At 45.0% G+C, this 20,288-nt stretch overlaps 1 protein-coding gene across 3 annotated transcripts in view; it reads left to right on the forward strand.

Annotated features, from left to right (window-relative positions):
• Positions 1 to 20,288, forward strand: part of MASP1 (MBL associated serine protease 1) — a 63,993-nt gene that overhangs the window by 30,342 nt on the left and 13,363 nt on the right. The window contains exons 6-11 of one of the 3 annotated variants that reach the window (XM_070406597.1): positions 816 to 963; positions 2,228 to 2,346; positions 3,352 to 3,430; positions 9,792 to 9,929; positions 10,751 to 10,825; positions 15,092 to 17,584. In XM_070406597.1, the coding sequence (XP_070262698.1) occupies positions 816 to 963; positions 2,228 to 2,346; positions 3,352 to 3,430; positions 9,792 to 9,929; positions 10,751 to 10,825; positions 15,092 to 15,975 (1,443 nt within the window). In that variant the 3' untranslated portion in view covers positions 15,976 to 17,584. Of the gene's footprint in view, positions 1 to 815; positions 964 to 2,227; positions 2,347 to 3,351; positions 3,431 to 5,854; positions 6,178 to 9,791; positions 9,930 to 10,750; positions 10,826 to 15,091; positions 17,585 to 20,288 lie in introns of those variants that run through there. The other 2 variants (XM_070406599.1, XM_070406598.1) reach the window with 2 other exon arrangements.

The raw sequence follows: 20,288 nt of genomic DNA on the forward strand, positions 1-20,288 counted from the left end.
CTGGATCAATGAATAGTACCTATTCCCTTTCCTCCATCCCATCCCCCTATCCTAGTCCACACCTTATTATCTCCTGGTCAACTGCAAGGCTTCTACCCTTGCCCTACACAGCCTGTTCTCCCATAGCATCCAGGCTGATCTTTATAAAAGTCAGATTAGATCAAGTTTGCACTTGGAAGTAAACACAAATTCCTCAGCACAATGTGGCCCTTGCACCTTTTCAACTTCATGCCATCGTACTCTCTCTGTTGGCCTTGACCTTCACATATGCTGTATTGTCTACCTAGAAAGTATTCTACCCTCTTCCTCCAATGAAAAGCTCCTATTCATCCTATATGTCTCAAATCCAGTATTGCCTACTCAAGGAGGCCTTCCCTGGCCACCTATTTAGAGTTATTATCTATCATATTAATGATGAATTATATAGGTTACATAGATTTTACTACATAAGTTAAAAATAAAAAGCACATATTTATTATCCTCCCCCAACTAGACTGCAAGTTTTTTGAGAGCAGAGGCCTTTTCTATGCTTTGCACAGGACAAGGCCTGTCCCTCTCTGAGGCATAATATGTTCATCTTTGAGCAGAGGATTATTAACATGCCTAGTCCACTGTCAGGACTATTATAAATTGTAAATTGTGGGACTGGAGATGGAGCTATCTGGTGAATGGTAACACCCACTAGAAATGTGAGTGAATAATAGGTTTCACATGAAGGCTTCCAGAAAACCCCAGGTACAGTGTAGAGGTGGCCCCTACAGCAGCCACTGCTATTCTGATGTGAACCTCCTTTTTCTTTGTCTTGTCCCTCACAGATTATAGCTGGCCCAAAAGTCTTGGGACCCTTCTGTGGAGAGAAATCCCCAGAGCCCATCAATACCCAGACCCACAACGTCTCAATCCGGTTCCGCAGTGACAATTCAGGCGAGAACCGGGGCTGGAAGCTCTCGTACAAGGCAACAGGTAACTTGGTCATTGCGCTCAGCCCTCATGGAGCAGTGGCTGAGGGATGAGGAGGCTCCACCCTGGGATTGTGGTGGGACTACCAGCTCTGCCACTGAGTACACCACGGCACATTTTCTCTTCTGACTCAGTTTCTCTTCTATAAAATGGGGTGTTCAGGGTGTGTTCGAACTTGCTATACTCCAGAATCATATGGGGAGATTAAAAAAACAGAACTTGGTTTTTGAACCACACCCCCCCGACACACACACTGTGATTCATTGGGCCTGGAGAGGACCCTTCCAGCTCCATCCCTCTCCAAGTCTGAGGCTGGAATTTTGTTGTGGGCCTGTAGCTCAAAATGTTCCATTACAGCAGTTTGGCTCTTTATGTTCCCCCTGGACTGGCAAAGCCTACGGGTTTCATTCCCTGATACCCCAAGGCAGCCAGTCCTGGCCCAAATATTGATAGAGCCATTTGACCCAAGGTGTATGCAATAACTTGAAAAAGAAGAGGGTGAACATCAGCGACAAGACCACAGCTGGGCATGACTAATTCAATTCATAGACTCCAATATCCTGGCCTGGCCTGCACTATCAAATTTAGTGCCCAGTTCTGTGGAGAAAAGTGAAGCAAATGTTAACAAAAGAGAGTTTGTCCAGGAAAAATTTTCTGGGATAGTCCCAGGCCTGGGAATCCTGTCTGATTTAGTCTTTTGAAAAGAGGGCTCAGAGGCATATGATCACAGACCAACACTTTGAGGCATGGTCTTGGGAAGAAAGAGCCATTGGTGTCATCCTAAGTTCCCCAAGAGGGCAAACTACGCCTGATGAGTAAATATTAGAATGGTATAAATTTCAATTGCATATGAAACTACTATTTCTTTAATCAGGTGAATTCAGTATGAAAAGTGAAGGTTTGGGAGGTATGGAGCTCCCTGTCACTGTAGAAATGCAAATAGATGTTTAATGTCTACTATGGAAGATGTTATTAAAAAGAAAAAAGCATCCGACCAGGCTTGCACTCAATGGCACTTAATATGCTATCGAATCCTGAGTTTTGATTAAATCACTGGCCAAGCACCTCATTTTACAAATGAGGAAAGAGAGGTCCAAGGACCTGCTCAGGTTCCAGTAAGTTTTCTTCAGTTTTATTAGGTCCAGGCCCCTAACACCCAGTCTTGTGTCTTCTCCACCTCCATCATGCCTGGCAGTCTAGGGACTGGCCTCTGGATGCCATACTTTTCTTTGTTTCCTCACCTGCTATTTTTCCATTGCTTCACCAGGGAAGGAGTGTCCAGGGCTACAACCTCCTGTCCAAGGGAAAATTGAGCCCTTGCAAGCCAAGTATTTCTTCAAAGACCAGGTGCTGGTCAGCTGTGACACAGGCTACAAAGTGCTGAAGGTACAGGATCCTGCCTGGGGAGTGGGAGCCACCAGGCGAGAGAAATTCTCTCGAGAGCCTCCCCGAATAGATGGGCTTCCAGAGCTTGTGATGGTCCCAACATAGTTTTTCTAGATACCCCATAAATCTCCAAAACACTCCAGAAATCCCAGTTTTCTGAAAATTTAAAGCATGTGTCCCAGACTCTCACTTCTGGAAGTGGCACACAAGTCTTTTACCAGAGTGTGGGCTGGTTTGAATTTCAAAAAATCTAGCTCTACTCATCCCTACAATCAGGACAAACAACCTTAACAAATTTGAGGCTTATTGGGGTAAATGGGGATGGAAAGCAGGGATTTTAGAGGTGGCAGGTAGGTACTCGCCCACCCTCTGAAACTGTGATTCTCCTAGGAATCACCTGCTTAACTTAAAAAAGCAAGTCCCCTCCTAGGCCCACCTGAGCTTAATGAAAGCAGAATAGGCGGTGCCCAGGGATTGGTTTTCTGTTATGTTGCCCAGGTGAGTTTGATGTGAGCCAAGCTAGTAGACCAGTGCTCTGAAGGAATGGTTCTGGAAGTGGGGTCCCTACTGCAGCATCAACTCACTTGTTAAAAATGCAAAGGCTTGGTCCCCAGGTCAGAGACACTGAATCAGAATCTCTAGGGGCAGAGCCCAGCAATCTGTGTAAGTGCTTTCAGGATGCTGATGCTTGCTTAGGTTTGAGAGCCACTTCTCTGAAAAAGGAGTCAAGAGTATAGATTTCCCTTCAGAAGCCCAAACCCCTTCTCACATCCATTTTAGAGGTGGCAGATAGGTACCGCTAGGACTCTCTCCAGGGCAGAAATGGGGAATATGAATTCAGCATCTATCTTTTCCTCATCTTCAAGCTTGCCCTTGGAGGCTTATGGTTGGAAAACCTCAGGTTAGGACACCCAGATTTGTAGTTTGAGCTGCTTGTGCTGAAAAAACACCACCAACCCCTACCTGTTTTCCTTCTCCCAACATTTTCGTCATGTTTCTTCCTAGGATAATGTGGAGATGGACACATTCCAGATCGAGTGCCTGAAGGATGGCTCATGGAGTAACGAGATTCCCATTTGTAAAAGTAAGAAAACAAAATCTGCTTATTATAAAGACCATGAACTCCCCAGCACTGGTGGGATTTGAGCAGAGACCACACAGGGGGACCACTTGGCAGGTGCACCTTAAGAGAAAGGGGGCAGGAGGTCAGCAGACACATGAGGGTTGGACAAAAGAAGTATGTATCTTTTAGCAATAAGACAATAGGATTCCAAAAGAAACTTTTTGTGGGTCTTTACTTTCTAAATACGGATTTTACCTCTCCCTGCAGACAGATTGCCAATTTGCTACAGGAATAGCACGTCTCCACGTTTGAAACTAGCTCTGTTTCAAATAGCTAATTCAGGAAACTATTTTGGTTCCAGTGCCCAGAGCCGAGTGACCTTGCCAGTCCATGTGGCCGTCAGCCATACCCACTAAGTCTTCCAGGACATCTTACGCTTTAGGACTGTGGGGTCAACACAGTGGATGTGTGTTAAGCAGGGGACACAGTTCTGCATGACCCTTGGGACCCAGAGTTCTTGCCTTGTCTCTGCTCCTAACCCACCCTATGACCATGGACAGGATCCTCCTCCTTAATTGCAAAATAGAGAGTTTGAACTAGTTTTAATATTCTAGAATATATCCTGGTGGTTCTAACATAATGTATTCCATATAAATAACCTAGTAAGCTTTGCAAAATTACAAAGTTTCAGCCACTACCTCCTCTCCCCCTACCCACGTGACTTCAATGCAAGACTTGTAAAGACCACAATTTTAAGACACTCATCTATTGTGACAGAAAAGGAAGGAAAAGGAGACAGGAAGGAAGGGGAGGAGGATTTGCTTTAGAATGGAGAGGTGAGAAGTCAAGAATTAGGATTAGTCTCGCCTGCCCCCTAGTTCATGACTGCATGTAAACTTGGAGTGGTGTCCTTGTCCCACCGTCTCCTAAATGGCTCAGATCCTTTGGGCTGGCAGATCCACTCCCATTGCCCCAATGGGACACTATCAGGCTGTGATTACCTTGAGGTAAATCCCAGGCAGAACTTCAGAGCAGTGTGTGCTTGTCGTAAATTTTCCTTTCTTTATAGGATGATGTGGCTGGAGTCAGAGCCCAGTATGTGTGTGTGTAGGGGGGGAGGATCAGGGGGTGCATTTTATGGCTTCAAACAACATTTTCTGGATCCCTGGGCAGATGTCTACAGGGAACTCAGATGGAAAAGACAAGAGCCAGACGTGGAGGAACTCAAATGCCAACAGACACATCTGCCACCTCCTCCTGCATGTGGCTCATGTGTGGTGCTGTGGCTGAGTTCTACCCAAACATGAGGCTGTTGAGAAGGAGGGGCTAAGGGAGGATGTGGGTAGAGGATGGAATGTGGCTTTGGAGTCAGAAAGTTCTAGATTCAAATCCAGATTCAAACAGTTTCAGGTCCCTAAGCAATTTACTCAGACTCCTTTTGCCTCAGTTTCCTACATTCTTGATTATTCTGAGGATTAGCTGTGTTAATGTACATATCATACATGGGGAGCACCAGGAATAAGAAGGAGCTCAATAAAAGCTTATTTCTTCCCCCACCCAACTCCCTCACTAGGAAAAGTTTTGGTTTCTCTCATTTACGCTTGTAGGAAACTTTGATAATAATTTTCTTCCCTGATAAAACACACACATCTTATTGTAACACAAGTGTTGGTAGAGTTAGGCACTATTATATTTGATGGTACTCTTTTATGTGGCTTTTGTTAGTATACAAAAGAATGCCTGTCATTTTGTGCCACAGAAAAGAGGAATTTTTTTGTCCCCCTAATGTGACCTGGCTCTCCCAGCACAGCCTGGATTGGGACTATTAGAATCCCTATTTAGACATATAGAACATCCCTGCTCATTCACGAGTGGGTATTTATTGAACATCTCTCTGTCCTAGGTATGCGCCAGATCCTAGGGAAGACACAAAATTGAATAAGACTGAGAAGTTGAGAGTCCCCAGAGATTGTGAGGAAAGGGGTTGGGAACTAACAGGAAGTGTGTGTGCAGTGAAGAAACCTGCACCAGAACAGGAAGTAAAAATTATGTGTTGTTGACCTGGACCTGCCACCACCTTGCTGTAGTGACCCTGGACAAGTTCTCTTTCACTCGGAATGCCATCTGTCAAATGAGAGTCTGGGTCAGGTGAATGCAAAGTTTGCTCCGGAGTAGAATATTATAAACCTCATGAGCCAGGATTTATGACTGTGCAAATTCTCTGAATGGTACAAATTCCACAATCCCATACTGTCCTTCACACTGGCTGTACCTAAACTGTGCATTCTTAATCAATTCTGGTGCAGTGATTTCTGTATTTCCAGCATGAACTGATTCTGCTTTGCTTGCTAATTTTTCTCTTTCTCTTCTTTCTCTCTCCGTTCCTCTCTCTGCTTCCTTTCTCTGGACCCACTCATCCCTCTTTGATCCTCACCATGGTGACAGAAACTGAAATGGATTTGGAGAGTGAACTCGAGTCAGAGCAAGTGACCCAGTGAATGACGGGACCCCACACATTGCAGACATCCAGGAATGGATCACTTACAAGAGCCTGGGTCCCAGAGCTACTCCACCCCTCCCCACCCTGCCAACACTCCATTCCCTGTTTCATTGTGGATCAGAAAGGATGCTAAACAAGGCACCACAGTCTCAAAGAATTGAAATTCCTGCCTGTATGAAAACAATTCTCATTTTGAGGGTTCACCCATCATTCAAACATTACTCTAGAAAATAATAAAAAAAAACAATGGGAGACTTATCACCTCTAAGTGGACCATATTCTTCTCAAAGGAAAAATGACTTTGGTCCTAGAGACACAAGATTTAATAAAATACAATCCCATGGCCTTAGGTTGACCAGGTCAAAGTGGGCCCTGGTTTCCAATCCACTCTACACTTTAAATTTAAATGGGTCAGAATGCCTGTGACTTTATAACATTAATATTTTTACTTCTTGTTACTTTCTTAACATGAGTAGGTGGAACTAGGAATAACTCATATAGCCTGGATTTTTAGGGAATCTAGATATATCTTCATGCCTAAAAGCTTCCCTCCCACCTATACCTAACACAGGGCTAAGATTCCATTATTGAGAGTTCTTTCTTCTGGGGCTTACACACTTTGAATTTCTGAAAATTTACTGATTAAAGTTTTGCAAAAGATAGGGATCACATTGAAAGCAGCAGTCCTCAGCTCTGGTGCCGTTGGACATCCCGGGGTCAATTGTAAGTAGTGATAAGGGCTGTGGAGTGCAGACAGCATACTGGAAATCTCTGCTTCTGCCTGAACAAAACCTGGACACACATATCAGAGAAGCCTTGCATTGCATTGTGACTACTAGTCAGTATGGTGAGGAAATGGCCTCTGGAGGAGGGCAGAATCTTGCAAGGGTGAACAAGGATCTGTCCGGATGCCCCTAAGACGGGACATGGGATGGTCACTAAATACTATTGAATCAGTATTTTTAAGCCCCAAAAGTATAATAGATATGGTACTCAGTGTGATAAAGGAAATTATAATTTATGCAGAAGGTTTGAAATGGGGCCAAATAATTATAATAACAGGCAACATAAGATGCAAACATTAGAGAGAGGTCAATAAATAAAGCCCTGCAAAGAGAAATATGGAACCAGCCTTATCTGATTAGAAGAATAAGAAAAGTTTTTCAAGAAAAAGCCATATTTAAGGCCTTGAGGTGGTCAGGGCATGGATACACAGGGTTTCCCATGTGGGAAAAGTAGCAGGGGAAGAGAGTGGCACAAGAAGGGGTCTGTGATGCTGGAGCATAAGTCCCTGGAGGGGAAGGATGGAGGTGAGGCAGAGTGGAAGAGGGCCATCCCTGGGCCAACTCTGAGTTCTCTAAGAAGCCCCCAAATTGTGGCAAAGCATGCTCAATATGGCTTGTCAAGAAAGTCATGGGTGATACATCCCATTCCAGAGAATAATGAGAAAGGGAGGCCAAGGGAATGGAGGAGAGTGTGAAAGTGGCCAGAGAAATCTTTAGAGAAAAGGATGAAACTCTCCTAAAGCAAACAAGACAGACTAGTTAAGGAAGCACAGTCTGGATGCAGCATCTTTGATAGTACCAGGCAGAGCTGCTCAAGGCCTCTCAAAAAGGGAAGTTGTCTCCAGGCCACCATAGCCTTGGGAAGAAGGCATACCCCTTTCCTGCTCACTCTACCCAAGCTGAAGTGATTTCCACTTTCCACTATGTATCACCTCTTCCATATGGTTGTAGGACCAGCTTTAGCAAGCGGGCGAAGTTACTTCTCTAGAGTGATGTGAAAGCAGGCCCTCCACCCAGAAAACATCTCACCAGTGCTGGCTATGTCACATAGCTTGACCATCTCACACCGTGTCTAAGACCAACCCTGGAATTCCTCCACTTGGAATTAGGTATCAGGTCTTGAGGATACCTTAGGTAAAATGAACTGCTAGATTGAAGTTAAGGGAGACAAGAGTCATACCAAGATCCAGGCACCAATCAATGGCATTTCCTAAAAAAGGAAGAAAAATGTGCTTTGAGACTCAGCCGGATAATGCATTGAAAACTGTTGATAGCTTTCAATAATAAATATTATCACCTCTTGTCGTCCTAGTGCTGATCTTCACATGCTCTCCTCACAGAGTAGACAAGTGTGTCTACTTTGAGTGATCAAAACAAATGGGAATGATTTGTCCAGGTGGGGAGTCAGATGCCAGAACAAAACACTAACCAGTTCTGGCTTTTGCCATTCTTGTGGGTAGAATGGACCTACATTTATTCCCATTCTTCATCCTCTGCTCCATCCCGGAGGGTCTTGGAGTTAGTTATATTTAAGTTTGACAACTCCTTGTTCAATCAAACAGATGAATTTGGAGTCCTAAACTTAAAAGTCACAGTATCTGAGTAGCATCTCAGGGGTAAATTGCCCCCTTTCTGTTTCCCAAGGTGAGCAGGTAAAATTCAGGAAGAGAGAAACTCTGGAAATTCTACCAGGGCCTTGGGATGCAGTCCTCTGAAATTATCAGAAGGTTGACAATCAATATCCATCATTACCCAGCTAATACTGATTATAGGCAGTTTTAACTAGAAAACAGATCCTTCAGAACTGTCATTTTGATTTATTTAAAAGAAAAATTGAGTTAAGGTCAGGTCTAGTTCCCTGATCATAACTCACTGTGTGACCTTAGCCAGTTAAGTCTCTGGTCTGAGCTCATCTGTGAAGTAAAGTTGACCTTCTTAACACCTACCTTAGCAGTCCTTTGCAACTGTGAACTTCTGTGATTCCCCTATGATTCTTCAACTCTGGTAGAGGTTGTTAGACCTAAGATTAGGATTTCCTTAGGCATGAGCACAACCCCGTAATGAAAGAAACATTGACAGTTTGGGTCCTCAGCCTCTGACCTGGCTCCTGGCAGACTCATAATGGACTCTATCCATACTGAAAACTTGCCTGAGACCTAGTTGGACTGGAAATCTCCCCTGAGGAACAGACATCTTTGGTCTTATCCTATAGCCAACCTCAATGTCCAGTCACCAATAATTGGGAAAAATAAGCAGGTGAAGACTAAAAGTTGGTCTACCCTGACCCCCACCTCCTGACTTTTGTGTCTACAGAGAGCCAGCATGGTGGGGCTTTATTGCCATTTCTTTCTGTTTTCCTTTCTTATTTATTTATTTATTTATTTATTTATTTATTTATTTATTTATTTTGCTGAGCTCCAATATGAGCACATTAACGGCTCTTACTCAGCATGTGGTTGGGTCTGGAAGAACTGAATATCCTTTGGTTCTTCTCAGCTGGAATTTTTTGCTTAGCCATAGGCTTCAAGCTTGGGTAGAAGAGGCTAAGAGCAGCCGTGGGCAAACTACGGCCCGCAGGCCGGATCTGGCCCGTTTGAAATGAATAAAACTAAAAAAAAAAAAAAAAAAAAAAAGACCGTACCCTTTTATGTAATGATGTTTACTTTGAATTTATATTAGTTCACACAAACACTCCATCCATGTTTTTGTTCCGGCCCTCCGGTCCAGTTTAAGAACCCATTGTGGCCCTCGAGTCAAAAAGTTTGCCCACCCCTGGGCTAAGAGGATTATACAATAGATCTGGAAGCCAAGGAAAGAGCCCTGGTAGGGAAGAGATGGGTCTGCTTAAATCTTAGCAGACCTGCCCTTGCCCTGAAATTGAGATTCAGCTAGGTGAGTTGACCACACAATAGATGGGAGAGACCCCAAAAGCAAGGCCACTGGTGATTTCATAGGTTGTGCCCTCCACAATCCCCTGGGGCATCATTCTCAGACTATGACATGACTTACCGAAGCTATGTGCAGTGCACAACATGCCAGCTGGCCCCAAGAAGAAGAGCAAAGGATAATTAAGGGATCTTACTCTCTTCTGTCTCAGTTGCAGACTGTGGTGCCCCAGCAGAGCTGGAACATGGACTGGTTACCTTCTCCACAAGAAATAACCTGACCACATACAAATCTGAGATCAGATACTCCTGCCAGCAGCCCTACTATAAGATGTACAACAATATCACAGGTGAGCCCTGCATACTAAATCAGCCCCCTCCCACCTCACACCCTCTGGGTTTCAGGGTTAGGTTGGAGGCTGAAACAGCCAATCAGTTGGCCACAGTTTGGCAGGATTGGGAAAGAAAACATTTGGAGACATGCCTTGCCTCTCCCTGGCTCAAGGCCTGCACACATCCACACTCACTGCCTCCCACAGAGAAAGAACCCTCAGGGACATGAGGCTGATCAGTTCTGACTCTGCCAAACTTGGAGTTATGGTTAGGGTTAGCGCTAAGAAAATTCTCCTAATTTCTTAAAGCCTCCAAGTTCTCACTTTAAAAAGGGAGCAGTGATGGAGCTCACAGAGCTACTGTAAGATGCAGATGAGATGGTAGACATGAGTGTGATTCATTAAAGTGTTTGTTAAGTGGAGAAGGAAGGGAAGGGTAAGTGTGCCACAGAGCACTCTGTGAACCAAGGCCTGTGTGACTAATGATAAGTGCCTGCCAGGAGCTAGGCAGGGCTGGGCGGGGAAGGAGCGGCCCCCAGACAAGCGTGAGTCAGATTGCACAGAGCCTTGGACACCATGCTGAGACATGTGGTATTTGTTTTTGAGGGCAATGAGGAGCTATTGGTGATATTGAGCAGAGGAGGGGCATGGTGAGATCCTCATTTTAGAAAGAGCCTTCAGGTTGCAGAGAGGATTGGCTCAGAGGGAATGGCATCAGAAAGACAATTTGGAAGACTCAAATGATCCACAGTAGAGGAATTAAGAACCAAGATCCATTTTCCATGTGCTTTAAATTGACCATTTTCTCCCTTTTCTTCAATCTTTCCTCACTCTCCCAGGTATATATACCTGTTCTGCCCAAGGAGTCTGGATGAATGAAGTACTGGGGAGAAGCCAGCCCACCTGTCTGCCAGGTACACCCTTAAGTCCTCTGCTTCAATGTCTCCTATTCAAGGCCTTAGGGCCACAAGAGTTCTGGCTGTTAATGGAGGGGGAAGTTGAGGGCATGATGCTTTGATTGCTTTTTAAGATACCTTCAGAGGTTCAAAGGTCAGAGAAATCCATCCTCACACCTTCTCAAACCAACTAGCCTCTATAGTTCTATATTTACATGTTCTATCAGGCCAGCAGCCTTTCTGTCTCCTTTCTCTGTAGTTTTTGCTCCCTTGACACCAGGTTTTTTAGCCTATGCAGTGGGTATGTGTCAGGAAAATCAAGAAAGTGGACACCTCATCCTCAATCACTCACTATGCTATAGAGGAAACAAACATTAGACAAATAACTATAGGACAGAGTAAGTTATTTCAAAGATCAATGTGTTCAAGTTTTACTGACTGCTGCTTCCCTGTAGCTCACCTACTGACCCACTTTAAAATGAATAAAAGACTTGTAGTGTCAATGTGCAGCTATGGATTTAGGGTATATTTTTTGGACACTTGTGTTTGCATTAAAAGTATAGATGATTTGCATCACAATCATGTCACATATATGTATATATTGAAATCAATTTAGTAGAAAATTATAGCCCTAAATGTAGGGTTAAAGAAATAACCCACAAAATTATATTTAATATTCACAACAGAAATTTATGCTTTAAAAAAAAGCAAGAATAGCAGTTATTGAAAGACAAAACCATTCAAGACAGCACTGAGGAGCAGTCCTGATTCTGGCTGCACATTCCTCCAGCAGAAGGAGTTTCAGAGTGTGATGAAGTGTTGTGTAGCATCTGTATTTTACTGCACCAGAGTGTTAAGGAAATGGAGGTAGTGCTATTATTTGATGGAGATAGTGTTTTTTACACTTTAGTTACCCTCAATAACACTCAGTAGGCTTCTAGATATTAGATTAGACATTAAGGCTTCTAGATATTAGATTAGACATTAAAATGGAAAAGCTATGGAGTGTCTACCATTAGCCTTAAGAACTGAAGAAAGTGTCAGCATTTGGGAATCAGCTTTGGCCAACACTGAGGAGCTATGAGATCCCAGAGAAAGAGGAAGTCAGTGCCTGTGGTTGTCTGGGAGTAGAGGGGTGAAGGCTGGTTAGGAAGACTTCACTTAGGAGGGCTTTATGCTTAGAAAGAATTCTTGAGGAAGTGAAAAAGGGGAAAGGTCAACCCATTCACACTCTATTAATCCCCATAAACTTGTTTAGGCTTAGAAAGACACCCAAGACTTTACACTGTTGGCAAAGTCTCAGAGAAAATGGGAAATGGTGGAGCTGTGATAAACTGGAAGGTCAAATCCCTACTTTGCTAAAATACTATGTGGGCCAAAGAAAACAGCACTGCAGGTGGATTCCATCCTGGGAAGCCATGTTATGATCTCTGGAAGGGGAAGAGGCCCTGAGCTGCGAGTCAGGGGCTTGGATCCTAGTTCTGGTATTGTCATTTCCTAATTGTGATCTTTGGTAAGTAATATCTCTGGGACTAGGATTCCATACCTCAGAAGTGAGGGAGCAAACCCATGTGATTCATGACATTCTATAACTTTTATGGTCATCATCCTCTATATTTATACAAAGCATCTTGGATACAATGAGTCATAAAATTATTTTAACACTTGATGTTTGGCAGAACCATGCTGTATCATTGGGCCAGATTAGAGATTTATAAATTCTCTCCTCCTAAAACACTGAGATTGGACCCAGAAGCAAGCCAGAGTAAGGAAAACAATTTCATTGAGTGCCATAATATCCACCTTTCCACAAAAACTGATAAGCAAATATTATTTTCCCTTTATTTTACAGATGATAAAACTAAGAATCAGTGCAGTATAGTTTATCCAAAACTACCCACAGAAAGTTAGGGGCAGAACTGGAAGGTGAACCCAAGACTTTTGATAACACAGCATTCTGAGCACTTCTTGATTCTGATTATATTTTATGCCATCTTTATGAACCTAATATCACATTTTTGTTTTGAAAGCACTCTCTCAGTTCCTCCAGTCTTCTAAGGCTCAAGTCTGGCTGCAGCACAACTGAGGCTATAGTATTTCTTTTCTTTTTTAAAAAATATTTTTTATTGATTTCAGAAAGGAAGGAAGAGGGAAAGAGAGAATCATCAATGATGAGAGAGAATCATTGATCAGCTGCCTTCTGCACATCCCCTATTGGGGATTGAGCCCACAACCCAGGCATGTTCCCTTGACCAGAATAGAACCTGGACCCTTCAGTCCGCAGGCCAACACTCTATCCACTGAGCCAAACCAGCTAGGGCAAGGCTATAATATTTCAAGAAGATTCCTTTCTCCCAGGAAGGACTATATGTAGAATGGTGTCTGCTGAAAGAATTATCCTATTTCCATGAGCCCTATCAATGACTTGTTGCATTATCCAGCTCTTAAAAGTAGAAAAACATATCAAGAAGAAAAACAGTCTTTGTGGAGAAAATGAAGTTAGAGTCATAATAAATGGGCTCTACTTCTGGCTCTGGCACTACACTTTGAGTATGTCACTTGCCTTTTCTGAACCTTGGTTTCGCCATCTGTAAATTAGCTGTTTTCCAAGCTACCCTAACTCTGACATTCTAGGACTTGGGTTATGCCATTGACACCTTGGTTGGAAAAAAATGCCAGTCAGAACTGGTTTTGTTGTGATTATGGACTAAGCCACAGGCATGTCTTTTACCAGATGAGGGCCTTTCGGCACTACATGAGTCATTGTGCAGAGCTCATCACAGACCTGCCTTGAGCTGTCACCTTGTAGGCTGCTGCTTGTAATTAGGAGTCTGGCCTTCAACTGTGAAAGGTCTGGGGTGAACAACAGGGTAACTCAAGAACAAATAAGAAGCATTTGGCATCAGGATGAAGAGCATCTGTAAAGCATTAGATTTCTGAAAGCCTGACTTCCCAAAGGTGCCAAGAACACTCAAATGCTCTTTGGTCTTTGTTGATAGTTTATAGGGCCAAGGAGTGTAGCCTGGCCATTTGCAACCAAAAGGAGGCCCATGCTCCCACCAGGCTTACCTCCCAGACCTAAGAACCATGCTGGGAAGGGTCCATGTGAACTTGTTCTTAGCCAGCGGGCATGATCCTGAAGAACCTCTGCTCATGAGCCAGCCAAAGGTGTTTGGCTGCAGGAGGCTGGTGGTGCATGTGCATGCTCGGGGTACAACTCAGAGGAACGAAGTTTGATCAGACCTTTCTTCTTCCCCTGAAGGTATACAGGGTTCCTGGGTGCAATGATGGGTGGCTCAGAACAGGGCCCATGCATCATTGCTTGTAGATTATGCCACCTTTCCCTATCCTTAGATGTCCTGGGCATCCATTCTCAGCTTGAGTCCTTTATGCTAGAGAAGGAAAAGTTAGAGGGCCCATTGTGTGATCTTTATATATAATGAGGCATTGTAGGATACAGGACAAGACAGTGATTGGAGAATCTAGTTAAGCCCCTGCTACTTATCTTTATAGCCATGTGACCTTGGGTAGTCACTTAACCTCTGGAGAGTTTCACTTACCTATTAAATGGGAGTGACTAGGGCAAATAAAATAAAAATTAAAGGAATTTGGGATTTAAAATATACTTGGAGATCATCTTAAACTGCCTCATTTAGCAGATCAAAAATTAAAATCTAGAGAGGGCAATTTACTGAGCCAAAGTCACACAGAACATAGGAGAGAAAAGCCAGGTCAAGGCCTTAGGTGTCTTGGCTCCCAGTCCAGAGTTTCGTATGACTTACTAGACCATCTTTTAGTTTCTTTCATCTCTCAAAGCCCATGACCTGTGGTTTTCAGAAGTTTTATAAGTGCCCACAGTATGGACAACTTCTGGTATATAAGATGCTTTTCTAGAGAGAAAAAAAAAAGGACGGGGGTGGGGCGGGGGATGGGGGAGAGGTGATCACTATTAGAGACTGGCCAAGCTCAAGATGGTCCAGCCCAAAAGTGATCCTGGCTGGAAATGGTTCAAGATGATGATGGTCTATACATGGAATGGTCTGATCCATAGATGGCCCTGACTACAGAAGGTCCAGACTACAGCTCAGCCAGACTAGAAAAACTTAAGCCAAACATGACCCAGCACAGAGATCTTCCAGGCTAGTGTGGCCCATGATGTTGAGTATGGTCCTGTGGTGGCATAATCTACAGTGGGTGAGTTGTGAATTTCTCTTAGTGGCTCTTTTCACATGATGACCTTTTCACAGTATGTCTCTTGTCCCCACTCCCTTCTTCTCCTTACAGTGTGTGGACAGCCCTCCCGCACCCTGCCAAACCTGGTCAAGCGGATCATCGGGGGCCGGAATGCCGAGCCCGGCCTTTTCCCATGGCAGGCCCTGATAGTGGTGGAGGACACCTCGAGGGTGCCAAATGACAAGTGGTTTGGGGGTGGGGCCCTGCTCTCTGAGTCCTGGATCCTCACAGCAGCCCATGTGCTGCGCTCACAACGCAGAGACAACACAGTGACACCAGTCTCCAAGGAGCACATCACTGTCTACCTGGGCCTGCACGACATGCGGGACAAATCGGGGGCTATCAACAGCTCAGCTGCCCGAGTGGTGCTCCACCCCGACTTCAACATCCAGAACTACAACCATGATATAGCTTTGGTACAACTCCAGGAACCTGTGCCACTGGGACCCCGTGTCATGCCCATCTGCCTGCCAAGACCCAAACCCGAAGGCCCAGAGCCCCACATGCTAGGCCTGGTGGCGGGCTGGGGCATCTCCAATCCTAATGTGACAGTGGATGAGATCATCAGCAGTGGCACTTGGACCTTGACAGATGTGTTGCAGTATGTCAAGTTACCCGTGCTGCCACACGCAGAGTGCAAAACCAGCTATGAGTCCCGCTTGGGCAACTACAGCATCACAGAGAACATGTTCTGTGCCGGCTACTATGAGGGTGGCAAGGACACATGCCTTGGAGATAGTGGCGGGGCCTTTGTCATCCTTGATGACTTCAGCCAGACCTGGGTGGCCCAAGGCCTGGTGTCCTGGGGAGGCCCTGAAGAATGTGGCAGCAAGCAGGTCTATGGGGTCTACACAAAGGTCTCCAACTATGTGGACTGGGTGTGGAAACAGATGGGCTCTCCTCAAGGTCTGGGGGAGCTCCAGGTGGAGCGGTGAGCTGACTGGCCTCCTCAGGGCCTGCCTGCCCTGCCTCAGCCCAAGTGAGGCTGACCCCACACTTCTGACAGCACACTCCATGTTACTCACTGACTAGACCAAATGGGATGGAACATGCTTCTCCCATCATCTGGGGACAGCCCCAGGACCCTGAGAGGCAGCACAGCTGTATGAAGGAGAGTCTCTACACAAAAGTTCTGGGACCGTGGCCCTGGGCAAGTCCCTTTCCTTCTCCAGGCCTCACTTTCCTCAGCAATACAAGGGAGCTGGACATCTGGGCCAGTCCTAGCACTCCTCTCCAGGACCGCTTTATCCCAGTGGCCTTATTCACTCCTATTCACTTATCAAGTCCACTGTTGCTATAACTGGACCTGATTGTTAGAAAATGTTTCCTTACACTGAACTGAACTCCAAGTCCATATATTTTGCTAGCTCTGTCCTCTGGGCACAAACAAGTCTAGATCCTCCTCTAGGAGAAAACCATTCAGGTTTGGGGAGATGGAGATTATACCCTGAGGCCCCTCTCTCCTAGTGAAATCCCTGCAGTACTCTTATCCCTGGGATTTCTCTCCCAAAACTTCTTGTAGTCCAAGCTTTAGTCTTTACGTTATCTGTTAAAGGGACTTCAAGGGACAGATAAAGCTGGGATGTCTGGATGACTCGGGGAGGAGAAAAGCAATGGGAGGCTCCCCAACCCTGTTAAATTCCTATTGTCAACTCAGAACTTGTTATTTTGGACCACATGTCACTCTCAAACACCAGCTGACTACATGGGGTACTCCAGACAAGCATGAAGCAACCTGCCAACCTTGGAATGTATCATCTGAAAAGGCTGCCTGAGCCCCAGCCCCAGACATGGAGACTCATCTGGATTGCTTGGAAGAAGAGAAGGCCCATGCTGTGCCCCGCTGTACTTCTGAGTAGGAAAACAGAATAAGGGTGGGCTAAGGACATTAGGAGTGACCTCATCGCACCAGGCTGCCCAGCATGTCCATGATCTGAGCTCTGCAGAGAATCCACCAGCATGGATGTTCAGAGGCATGAACTCCTCCAGTTTCCAGGAGCCCGAATAAAGGGCAGCAGAGATTTGCCTGTGAAAGGCAGTGAAACGAGACGGAGAGCCAAGAGTCGTAAGCTCCAGCCCCGGCTCTATCCCCCAATGGCTGCATAACCTTTGATAAATCACTTTCCCTTTGGGAGCTCAGTTTCCCCATCTATAAAGGAAGGCATTGGATCTCCCTCAAGGTCCTTTTAGCTCCAGCAGTCAGTGCTTCCAATTGCCAGCAGCCTCTCCAAGGCCTTCACAGGACTGACAGTCTTCCTGGGATTTTCAACCAGAGACAGGTGGCCAGAGAAGTCCCCAAGAGGGACTCCCAAGAGAACAGTTGGGAAGTGTCCACTTTTTTAATGGGTTCATGAAACCACACACCTGTGCCTATGAGTGCTGCATGTAGAGGATGCTCTATATTGTATATCTTATATCACAAGCTCACCACTCTGTAAGGTGCCTCTGCACTCTGTGTCTCCTGTCAGGGATCTAAAGTGGAAATAAAACCTCTGTGGATAATCAACAGCCTTCATTTGGGGGTTTGATTATTGTTGATATTTGTTTGTTTGTGACGTGACTCTTTAAAAAGAAACTTACCCCTCATAAAGCCAAAATTGCTTCCATTACAGAAAAGGTACAATGTTTGTCACCTAGATATCATCCAAGAAAAGGTGATGAGGAGTGGGGTTGGTTATTGACATGTGTCCTCTCAGAGGCTGCACATTCCTTCACTGCATTGCCTGCTATTTTAAGTCCTTGACTTCAAAGAGCTCAAACTTGCATGCAAGGCAAGGACCTGTGCCTCTAGGTTTCACACAGGCAAGAGGAGTTAAAAGTCACAAGAGAAGTGGAGATGGCAGTATTATGGGAACTTAAAAAGAAGAAGAAATCCATATAGCTGAAGGGGGTCTGGGGGAGCTTTGCAGAGAGGTTGCAAAGGCTGTTCTGGGAGATGAAAGCACAGGCAGAATGGACAAAGATCAAGCAGGAAAGTGGGCATGAGTAGAGTGAGAGCAGTGGGGATTAAGGGAGAGTAGAAAGAGTCTTGAAAGCCATTCTGTTTTCACTCTGTCCTGAAACTAGTGACTCTCTACTTTGGGGTATATCACAATCACCTGGGATGCTTGTTAGAAATGCAGATTCCTGGGCCCCCCCCCCCCCCCGCCGCCGGGAAATTCTGAATCAGCAAGTCTGAAGGTGGGCAGCATAGTGTGGAAAGTGGCTTGTGAGGAGGAACTGAGCTACAGAAACAGGTTGGGAAGCTACTGCAATCATTCTGGAGGGAAATGGTGAAAATCCACCAAACCTAGAGCTATGATGACACAGATGTGGGGGCAGAGAGTTTTAAAACATTTAAACAGTGTGTTCAGCAGGGCTTGGTGTCTAGGCATAGAAACAATGCAGGTGTGGGGGTAGCACAAGCTAGCCTGTTAGTGAGGGCTGGCCATGGGACGCACTCATGCTGTGCCTTGGTTTGGAGTTTGTATTATAATGACAATATCATGCTTTCTACACCATTGGGAACTGAAACAATCCTAAACTATGTGTAAAACTTTATATGTAGCTGGTTTCAAGGATTACCATGTCCTGTGTTCTATTACCGTTCAGATTTTTACTTTCCTCTAGATATTTGGACTGTGTGTGTTGTGACATATTCAGACACTGAGGGGTCATGAGGTTACATGGAGAGCACACTGTGACATGGAGTGGAAGAGACATATTACTCTCTGTTTCCCCTGGTGATTTTTTTTACTGGCTTAGTGATTGAATATGGGGATGAAGGAAAGGAAGGCAACAAAGAAGAGGCCAGTGCAGAGGTTAAATGCAGGCATTAACAGACATCTGAATAACAAAGAGGAGAAGGTTGGTGAAGGGTAGAGACCAGGGCTTGGTTTTGCTGTGCTTGATGAGTTCATGAGCATATCCAGCTGGAGATGAGGAAGGAGATATTTCAGAGGAGGGGCGTTTAGAGACACCGATTTGAAATCCATCAGTGTATAGGTAGTGTCATGGCATGGGAGTAGATAGTATTATCTACTGGAAGTTTGCAGGGGAACAAAAGGCTGGGGTGAGGACAGAACAAGGGAAATACCAGCATGGGAGGCATAAAGAGAAGCAAGAGAGACAAAAAAAAGAGAGATCAGAAACAGGAAGAGAAGTGCTTCAGAAGCCAAGGAGGAAAAGTGTCAAGAGAGATAAAAAGTATTTAGCAGTGCAAATGTCACAGGATAGTCCAGAGGAACACCTTAGGCTGGACATTCCCCAGGGACCGGCACCCTGGCTCCACTGTCAACTCTGAAAGAATAGCCAGGGAGCAGGCCCCATGCTGGTGTTTAAAGTCCCTAATCCTCCCTTTCTCCTCCTCTCTCCTTCTCCTTCCTCCTCTCTCCATCTTCTCCTCCTCTTTCCTCCTCCTTCTTCCTCTTCTTCTTTTCCTTCTTCTTCTCCTTCCTCCTCTCATTCACTCTTTCTCTTTCTCTACCTTCTCTCTTTTGCTCCCTCTCCTTCTCTCCCCTCCCCTCCTACCTGGAGAGGGAGGGAGGGGAGGAGGAAGGAAGGAAGGGGAGAGATAGGGAGCATGGAGAGGTTTTTAGCTTTTCCTGAGGCAGGACACTACCCTCACATTCTTCCTCCTTTGTGGCTTATAGAAAAATTATATGTTCAGTTCTCCTAGTTGTGGTTCCTTAAAACCTACAAATGTTTTACCACAGCCCCTGACTCTTCAAATGAAAGCTTGTATTTCCAGACTTTGGTTTGTACTTTGCTCTTTCAAAAGTCAAAGTTGTACCTAGCCTCACCTAAAACAATGATGCTCCAGCTTCAATAGTGAGGAATCACAAGGCAAGAAAACTTCCTAGGGATGAAGAATCCATGAGATAAAATTTCAAATAGTATCTATCTCCCTATACATGTATATATCACTAAGTTCCATGTATGGCCCCAGAGCCATTCTATCTCCATCTATGTTTGTGTATCTATTAACTATTCAAATGACCACTTTACTTCCAAGTATGTGAAGAGCATGGTGCTTCTTCCAAATTCACCTCAAAGGAGAAGGAAGGATGTGGAAACTGTCAACTCTTCTCCCCAGAAGCGTGGCTACAGAAGGGAGGGATAGAAGACACTTTGAAATGATTGGGACGCAGGGAGGGTAAAAATTTGATTTTAGTATGAGAAGGCCTGACCCTGTTTCGGAGGCATAGATAAAGGAGAGCTGAAAAATATAGAAAAGGGATAAGAATCCATAAAGCCAGGTCCTCAAGAG

The sequence above is a fragment of the Myotis yumanensis genome, unplaced genomic scaffold, assembly GCF_028538775.1.
Source record: "Myotis yumanensis isolate MYYU_CA2020_CCGP unplaced genomic scaffold, mMyoYum1.0.hap1 SCAF_2, whole genome shotgun sequence".
Lineage (NCBI taxonomy): Eukaryota > Metazoa > Chordata > Mammalia > Chiroptera > Vespertilionidae > Myotis > Myotis yumanensis.